Consider the following 9,790-nt stretch of genomic DNA (forward strand, 5'->3'; position numbering starts at 1 on the left):
ACCTTGGCCTCCCAAAGTGCTGGGATTACAGGCATGAGCCACCACATCCAACTGGTATACCTTTTCTTTTTTAAGGGCGAAGTAGCATGTGACTAAGGAGGTGTTAATGATCTGTGCTTGGTAGGAAGAGAAAGGGGACTGGTGGGGGACATGGGATTAGTAAGGGGAGAAAAAGAGAGCCAAAGGAGAGATTGGGGGTAACAAAAAGTCCCCATCTAGACCAGTGGGGATAGGGTCGGGGAGAAGCAGAGCCCAATGTGTGCAGGGCCATGCTGTGAGGCGGAAAGAACGGGGACACAGTGTATGACAGATCTTGTTTCCACTCTGGTTAATTCAGCCCTCTGAGTCTCAGTTTCCCCATCTGTGAAGCAGGAATAACAGCAGTTGTGGGGATTACAAATAACCAGTCAAATTCAGGTACTCCTTGATATTTGAACTCTCTTTGTCTGAATACTCATGATGATGACTTGCAAAGTTATTACCTGTAATTCACTGCCCTGATTGAACACCTGCCTGACTGGTCGACTTGTGTGCCAGTGAGAACATGTATGTTGTGACTGAGCTATGGCGAGCATTATGTAGTGTGCACCGCAGTCTGGTCTCAGCTCTTTCTCCCTTTATTGCATTGTCCAAATGTGTTGGGCATCATTTGCTGGCATCTTCCTCACATTATAAGTGAAAATATCTTCTAGGAAAATGTAAAACCAGGGAAGAAAGTGAGTGAGCTTAGGTGGCCTAGAAACACTCTTCATTAACAGAAAATGCAGAAGTGATGAAGAGTACTGAGGGCAGGGGCATGTGCACAGAATGAGGCTGGTTATGTACGTGCCCATCACCCATGCCTGCATCAGGCAGGCAAGCTATGATGACAAGAGAGTGTGCTCTTAACACAAGCAGATTAGTCGTATGCAAAAAATGCAATGACTAGAGCGTGGTCCCAAAGGAAGCAAAGGAAAAGCAAACAGATGTGCACTTGGATTTTTTTTAACCCAATTTTTCATCTATGGCTTCAGATAATTAGTCAGAGTCATTTGCTTCCCGAATCTTAAATGTCAAAAAGAAAGGGTATCCCCAGTTCCTGGGATGTGGACACAGACCAACCTCAGGCATATCACCTACCACTTACAGCCACCACCTCCTCCTCTTGCGCCTGTACCTCACTGAGGAAACTATTCTGTTGATTAGTGTGATTTTCAAATTGGCTTATTTATGTATTTTGTTATGCTAAGTGGCACTTGTAGTCAGCACATGTTTAATATACCATTTCAGTGTAATTTACATTATAGTACATGTTCATCGAAAGAAAATGTAACATGCATCTACTACTGTACAGTATCATTATGTATCAATAACACCAAATGAGGTCAATACTTTGTATTATATAGAGATTATAAGGCTTCATGTTATGTAGAAATCCTTAGTAGTTTGTTAAATAGATGTTTACGGATGTTTTACTGCTATTCGGACAAATTGGCTGGGCTTTTTAGATGGGCTGTGAATACAATATTAATTTTTCTATTTAAAATAATGGAATATAAGCTCCTGCAGGCCAAGTTTTCTCCAGCTGCCTGGGAAGCCACAGTGGTTAAGGGACCTCCAAATGTTCCAAAGAACAATCTGGAAGCTTCTACAGTGATTGAGAGGAGATAAACACATCCTGGAACTGTTAGTTAAATGACCTAAGGAACCTAGTGCCAGAGTCCCAAAATGTCAGAGGCAGGGGTAGGGGGACCTTGGAGAGCAGGCAGGCTAACCCTCCCCATCTGACAGAAGGGAAAACTGTGGCCTACCTGGGAAGGGACTGTCCCAGGGCTGCATGATGAACTGGTCATTAGGTGAGGCCGGATTTCCTGCCCCTAATGCCAGTGCCTTTCCACTCATCTGGTCCATTTCAATTACTGATGGGGAAACTGAGGCCACAGAGAGCAATGACTTACTTGGCCAGGGTCACTCTGCAGGCTAATGGCAGAGTCAGGAGTAAATCGGCATTCAGGCTTGTCACCATACTCAGACACCATCAAGCCCAACCTGTCACTCAGCTGTTGAGAAGCCAGGCCCAGAAAGGGGAGCAAGAGATTGCATTTTTACCAGGGTCTCGTTTTGCTCCTCCTGGTGTTCTGGGTTGGGTGGGTGGAGGGACAGATAGAGGTGCCATTCTCTGAGCCTAGAGAAGGCTGAGAGAGAAAGGGTGATTTGGTCTGAATGGGCTGAGTAGGAGGTTCTTGAGGGACATCAGCTCTTGGGTGAATGGGGCTGTGTGGGGAGGGGGATTGGTGCATGGGGCAGGGGTTGAGGCAGGAAACAGGGTTCTTCAGAAATCCTGGGGTAGCAGGCAGGTGATTCCAGAAGAGCCTCCAGATGCTAACTCAATAAAGTCCAGGATTTCTATTCAATTTGAATGGAAGCTTGTGGATTAGTGAGTTCAATTCAAAATAAGAGGACAGAGGAGAGGCGGAAAGAGAGCTAAGCCCCAGCATAGAGTCTCAGAACTTGAAAGGACACCCAACTTTTTACAGATAGGGAAACTGAGTCTGGGAGGGTGCAAGGACTTGGCCAAAGCCACAAGTCACAGTCAGGACCAGAACCAGCCCCTCCTGTCCAACTGTCTTCCCACCCATCCAATTTCGGCACAATGAGATTTTGCAACATTGACAGCTGTGCTTGCTGTTTTTTTTAGAATCTCTATCAACAGAGGGAGCGGCTGGCTCTTTCCCAGAATCTGAGCCCTTTCATGGGTCTGCCTGAATCCCTGAGGTCACTCTTGGAGTCCAGGCCGTCACCAGTCCTCCCCATCCACAGACCCTTCCGGCTCTTAACTCTTGGTCTTGGTTCCCAGACAAGATTTCCTCCTCCCACTGGCGTGCAGTTTCCCCAAGCTCCAGGGCTGCCCTCCCAGAACAGCAGCCCCAGAATAGCCCTGGCTGATACACTTGGGCAAAAAATGTATTCCAAAGAAGCCGAAGCCTTGAGGTTTCTAATCCATTTCTTACCCACAGACTGTCGTTTCCTTTTTTAGAGCATGAACTCTGAGGACGCAGCTACTTCTTTCCATGAATAGGCTGTCTCCCAGGCACAGAATTCCAGGAACCAGCAGGGCCTTTCAAGGTTGGCTTCAAGGGAAGAGCGTGTCCCTTGCAGGGTGGCTGGAGCCAGCTCCAAGAGCCTGAAAAATCATCTTGGCACCAAGTCTGATGCAACTCTGGACCCAACAGGAATCTTGGAGGATTTCCCACAACTTTAGTCACTCACCTTCATATCATCCACACCGACTCAGCCTCTCTTTCATTGAACAAGTATTTATTGAGCACTTACTATGTGTCAAACCTCTTCTAGCCAATATAACTTTTTGGATACAGCAGATTAAACAAAGGTCGCTGCAATCACTAAATGAATATTTTAAGAGGTGGGTTGTAAAAGAGACTTCTGTGCTATTTTATGTGTACATAGAATCAAGAGGGTATAGAACTTTGGTGTTGGATGGACCTGAGTTTAAGCACACTCTGTTCTGTGATCTTGGGTAGTTATCTGAATTTCTCTGAGCCTCAGTTTCCTCAATCCTTGGGTGGAAATAAAAATTCCTACCTTATCCAGAATCAGTTAAATATAGAGTTAGCTATAAGACCCAGAAAGTTCGTGCCTAAGTTACATACCCGAGGAAAATAAAAACGTATTTTCTATCTTGCACCCAAAAACTTGTACCTGAATGTTCACAGCTGCAGTGTTCATAACAGCCAAAAAGTAGAAACAACTAGAATGTCTGGCAACCAAACAATAAGTAAACAAAATGTTTTATATCACACAATGGAATATTACTCAGCAATAAAAAGGAATGAAGATGATACATGCTAAAACAGGGATGAACCTTGAAAACATTATGCTACATGAACAAAGCCAGACTACATACTGTATGTTTCCATTTATGTGAAATGTTTAGAATAGGCAAATTCATAGGACTGAAAGTAGATGAGTGGTTGCCTTGGGCTGGGGGAAATGAGGAATTAGGGTGTGATAGTTAAGGGGTGTGAGATTTCTTTTCAGGGTGATGGAAATGTTCTAAAATTGACTATGATGGATGCACAACTCTGTGAATTTACTGAAAGCCACTGAATTGTACACTTTAAGTGAGTGAGTTTTACAGTATACAAATTATATATCTTGAAGTTGTAAAAAGAAAAAAATCTTACCATATAGGGCTCTTTGAGGATTAAATGAGCTAAGAATACAATGCATTCAGCCTAGTGTCTGGCACTTGGCACATATTCAATAGATGCTTTTTTCCTTTTTTTTTTTTTGGAGACAGAGTTTTGCTCTTGTTGCCCAGGCTGGAGTGCAATGGCGCGATCTTGGCTCACCACAACCTCCGCCTCCCGAGTTCAAGCAATTCTCCTGCTTCAGCTTCCTGAGTAGCTGGGATTACAGACATGCGCCACCATACTCTGCTAATTTTGTATTTTTAGTAGAGACAGGGTTTTTCCATGTTGGTCAGGCTGGTCTCTAACTTCCAACCTCAGGTGATCCGCCTGCCTCAGCTTCCCAAAGTGCTGGGATTATAGGCATGAGCCACTGCACCCGGCCCAATAAATGCTTTTATTCTGCTAATAATCCTTCACAGTCTGGCTTATACAAAAGGTTAAAATTATGTCCACTGCCAACATAAGGATGATAGAAACTTTGGTAATCAGTGTTGTGCCTTGAGCAGATGTTCTTTCCTAACTCCCAGTCCCTGCCCTTTCTCTGCCTGTTGACATCCTACGTATATCACAACCCAGCTCAGATGTCATCTCTTTGAAGTCTCCTTGTTGGTCCAACTAAAAACCCTGGGGCATTTTTAGTGACCCCCAAAAGGGGCATTCAGAGACAAGCTCTTGTCACCATCTGGGTTGCTTTCAAATTCTTTGTCAACACACCATCTGTCCATGTGTCCTGCTTTCTCCATCCAGCACCATGGTACCTGGCACAGCAAGTGTGATCCTCTAATGAGTGTTCACAACATACATGTTCTGTCTTCCTTGCCACAGCACCTGCAGAAAGCAAAATTCTGAGATGGCTCTCATAGCCTTTGCCCTCTGATGTTAATGTTTTGATTACGTGACAGGGCAAGAGGAATTCCGTAGATGAAATTAAGGTTACTAATCAGCAGACCTTAAGGTAGGAGATGGGTGGGTCTAATCTAATCGTGGGAGCCCTTTAAAAGCAGAGCGTTTTCTTTGGCTAGTGGTAGAAAAGGCAGTCAAACAGGTTCAAGGCATGAGGCAGACTTGGCTTGAGGGAGGTTTTCCCTTGCTGAGTTGGAGGGGGCCAGGGGGCAGCCACTAGGAGCAGAGATTGGCCCCCTGGCTGACAGCTGGAAAGAAAATGAGGACCTCAGTCCTATGACAAGGACCTGGATTCTGCCAACAACCTGGATTACCTTGGAAGCAGATTCTTCCCCTAAGCCTCCAGACAAGAGGCCAGCCCAGCCAACACTTTGCCTTTGACTTTGACAAACCCTAACGCAGAGAACCCAGTTGACTCCAGCTGGACTTCTAACCTGCAGAAATATGAGATAATAAATAGATGTTATTTTAAACTGCTAAGTTTATAATAATTTGTTGTGTCGCAATGGAAAACTAATGAGGCACCCATCTCTGGAGAGAAGTTTTACTCCTATTTTGTAAGCGATGAGGCCCAGGGAGGTGTGGTTGTTTGGCCAAGATTGCATAGCACATGAGTGACAGGCCGAGCTACAGCCTGGGGCACAGGCTAGCAAACTGTTTTGTAAAGGTTTAGATAGCAAATATTCAGGCTTTGGGGGCTATACAGTTTCTGTCAATACTATTTCATTCTAACATTGTAGCACAAAAGCAATATGTAAAGAATGAGCACGACTGTATTCCAATAAAACTTTTTAAATGCTACATTTTGAATTTCATAAAATTCTGCATATAATGAAATATTCTTATTTATTTATTTATTTATTTATTTATTTATTTATTTATTTTTGAGACAGAGTATCGCTCTGTTGCCCAGGCTGGAGGGCAGTGGCATGATCTTGGCCACTGCAACCTCAACCTCCCGGGTTCAAGTGATTCTCCTGCCTCAGCCCCCGAGTAGCTGGGATTGCAGGTGCCTGCCACCACACTCGGCTAATTTTTGTATTTTTAGTAGAGACGGGGTTTCACCATATTGACCAGGATGGTCACAAACTCCTGACCTTAAGTGATCCATCCTCCTCGGCTTCCCAGAGTGCTGGGATCACAGTCGTGAGCCATCATGCCCAGCCATGAAATACTCTATTTTCTTCAACCATTAAAAAGATGTGAAAACCATTATTCTTAGTTGGCAGGCCGTATAAAAATGGGCAGTGAGCCAGGTCTGGTCTATGGGCCACAGTTTGCCAGCACTTCCCAGGTGCCTGACTCCTAGCCCAGGGCATCAGTAATTATCAATAGGGCTAAGGGGTGGTACAAAGGGTGCTGGACAGCAAGGCTCTGTGTCTAGGTCCCTGTTGTACTTCAGATTTGCTATGTGACTTCAGGCAACTCACTTTCCTTTTCTGGGCCTATAAATCAAAGCAGGGTAACAGCATTCAAATCTTTTCTCTATGCACCTCCCTACCCCCAGGGATTTTTCCAAAGCAAAGCTAATACAGAACTCTAGCTTCAAAAGCTGACCTAAAGGGCACCTGCTCTGACTGGCCGGGAATGTGGTTGGGGTCCCTGTCCACTCCCTCTCATTCCACTCACTCCCAGGAGCCCCAGAGTCTCTGTGGAACACAGTCTGCAAACCTTTGAACAAGCCAATCTCTAAAACCTAACTAAGGCAGTCTAAACCAGGGATTCTCAACCCCGGTGCTTGACATCTGGGACTGGAAAATTCTTTGTTGTGGGTGCTGTCCTGTCCTGTGCATTGTAGGTTGCTACTAGACGCTTTTTGAGACAGGGTCTTTGTCACCCAGGCTGAAGTGCAGTGGCATGATCTCAGCTCACTGCAACCTCTGCCACCTGGGTTCAAGGAATTCTCCAGCCCCAGCCTCCCAGAATGCTGGGACTACAGGCCTGAGCCACTGTGCCTGACCTGATTTCTTTTAACTTAACTGATGTTTTCTAATTTTTCTGCAATGTCCAGCAATTTCTTTTCACTGAAAAAAAAAAAAAAAAAAAAAAAAAAAAGAAGAAGAAGAAGGAGGCAGGTATGCAGTTTTATTTTTGTCAGTGTGCTCAGGGCTAGGATGGATGGACCTGTAAAGCCCTTTGGAAGCCTAGAAGAGAGACCAGATTATACTACTATGGGACACTGAGAAGTCACCTACACAAGGTGACCTATAACCTGAGTTTTAAGGGAAGTGCATGAGCTCACCAGGTGAGGAAAGGACCTTTGTGACCAAGGTGTGGCATTGTCTCTGGGACACAGTGAACAGTGAGTTCAGGCATGACATGGTAGGGAGCACAGGAAGTGAAGCTGGGAGGTGGTCAGAGACTTGGTTACAAGACTGTGGATGCTTGGAGCTGGGGTCATTATTCTAAGGGCAATGGGGGAGCCATTGAAAGGTTTGGCAGGTGAGGGACTGATGGGGATACTGGTTTGGAAGCTCAAGCTGGTGTCTCATGAAGGGCAGTCAGCTTGGGGGCAGAGAGGCCAGTGAGAGGCGGGAGCAGCAACACAGGCTGTAACAAAGGGGACAATGTGGCAAAAATTGGAGAAGTGCATACGGGTCTGGGAGATTCAGACTGACATGGATTTCAGTACCTTCTCTCCCCAATCCCCAATTATTAGTTGTGAGCCCTGGGCAATGCACTTCTCTCTGACCCTCCATGACTTAGCTGAGGTGACAACGAAATGGGAAGAGTATGTGGCTGGTGACATGTAATAAGTGGGTACAAATGTTCTCTAGCCCCTTGAGGCAGAAGCTGATAACCAATTTTCTCCTGAGTCGCCCAGCTGAGGCCAGGGAAATTCTGAGCATGCTTGTTTAGAGAGGGTCACCGCCATGCCTGGGCAGCATCACAGATCTGACGCTGAGACCAGTTTCTGAAAGGTGGGAAAGAAGACAGGGCCAGAAAACCTGGGGCAGATTCCTGGATTTCAATCAGCACCCAGGCCCAGCCCCTTCTGGTCCCAGCTGTACTGCATCTGGCTGAGTCCTGAGCCAAGTGACACCTGGTCCCTGCACTGAGGAGGTCCTCATAAACTAGGGGAGACTCACAAATAGAGCCATTGTATCATGTGAGGACATACCCAGGCCAGCTCCTTAGGCTAAGGTCTTATTAAACCCCAATAGCTACTCTAGGAAGGAGGTGCCATTGCCTCTATTTTACAGATAAAGATGTGGTCAGTCTTCTAGTCTGAAAGTGACTAAGGCAGGAAGGAACTGTGACTTGTCCAGTTCCAGGGACTGAGCTTCCAGCCTGGCCCAGGGATTCAGGTTGAAGCAGGGCCCGAGAGGTGTGCTAGCAACATCAGCCTGTCCAGGCCTGGACCCCAACATCACCAACCTGTGACTCACTTCTGGGACTACACAGGCAGGGCTGGAAGGGTCCATTTTGACCAGTGAGGGGCCCTCAACACACACAGATGCCTGCCCTGTGGAAATGAGTGGAGCCAAAAGCTCTGTGGCCTCTAGCTTCCAATTCATATCTGCCCCGAGCCCACAAGGGTGTGAAGAGGGCTGCCAGTGGCCTTTGGTCCCACCTACAGACTGAGCAGAGCAAAGTCAAAGGAAGTCTGCCTGGTCCTTGTCTCAGCTCTGTAGCCTTGCACACACAGGCCTGTGCCCTCTCTGAGCTTTTGTTTCCTGGTGGAATATTTCTTCAGAGAAAGTGCCCTGGGCCCTGCCGCTGACCGGCTCTGTGACTTGGAGCCAGTGACTTCCTCTCTCTGGGCTTCAGATCCCTGCTGGCCAGGCTGCTCCACCTTCTACGCTTGGGCTGGGAAGAGAGTTAGTCACCCCCAGCTCATTGGGGAATCTAGGCCATGCCAATGGCAAAGTGGCCCCAGTCCCCTGGCTTGCTGGAGTAGCAGGAAAGGGCAAGAACCAAACCCAGACCCCAGCTGGGCCTGGAACTGGCTTCCCTTTGCCCACATGAACTTGTCAGGATCTCACCAGCCTGTGACATCATCTACATGCTGCTCCTTCTGCCAGGATGCTGTTGTCCACTCCTACTCTCCAAAGACACCTCAGATGTCCTCTCGTGGAAGGATTTTTACACACACACACACACAGAGGCACGCGCACACGCACACACGTAACCCTTCCTCCAGGTTCCCAAATCACCTGTCCACAGAAACGGCCTTCAGTAGCCACTTAACCTGCATGCTTAAGGCATTCAATCCTCACAGAACTGTGAGTTAGGGATTATCAGCTCTCCTTGATGGAGGAAGGTTCAGAGAAGTTAGGTCACACATCTTCAGTCCCTTTCCGGGACCTCCACTGGTTGGGGCAGTGATGCCGGTAGTGGGGAGCACTTAAATGCTGGTCATTATGGCTGAGAACGCCATCCTTGCCAGGACCTGGGGTCCTGGAGGGCCAGGAGGGCTTGCTCTCTGACTGCTGAGAAAAAGCAGCTTCTGTCAACACAGTCCGCAGTAAACACCTCGGCAAGTGACTTTCCCCTCTCTGGGCCTCAGTTTCCCTTTCTATAAAATGGGGGTGAACAGGACTGGGCTCGGGACTCCTAAGCCCTGTCCGGCTGAGCGCTAATGGTTCGGAGTTTGTCTCTATTCCCAAGCCCGCCCTGAAGCGCTCGCGGGGGCGGGATGGCCCCCAGGACCCAGGGCTCGGATCCGCGCCAAGGCGTTCCGGTCAGCAGCA

At 47.2% G+C, this 9,790-nt stretch overlaps 1 protein-coding gene across 1 annotated transcript in view; it reads left to right on the forward strand.

The window, feature by feature from the left end:
* Nucleotides 1-9,735: 9,735 nt before the first annotated feature.
* The window catches only part of TMEM61 (transmembrane protein 61), an 11,997-nt gene continuing 11,942 nt past the window's right edge, over nucleotides 9,736-9,790 (forward strand). Inside the window, exon 1 of the mRNA XM_011973887.1 lies at nucleotides 9,736-9,780. Coding sequence (XP_011829277.1) covers nucleotides 9,736-9,780 — 45 coding nt within the window. The remainder of the gene's footprint in view (nucleotides 9,781-9,790) is intronic.

The sequence above is a fragment of the Mandrillus leucophaeus genome, unplaced genomic scaffold (assembly GCF_000951045.1).
Source record: "Mandrillus leucophaeus isolate KB7577 unplaced genomic scaffold, Mleu.le_1.0 Scaffold14, whole genome shotgun sequence".
Classification (NCBI taxonomy): domain Eukaryota; kingdom Metazoa; phylum Chordata; class Mammalia; order Primates; family Cercopithecidae; genus Mandrillus; species Mandrillus leucophaeus.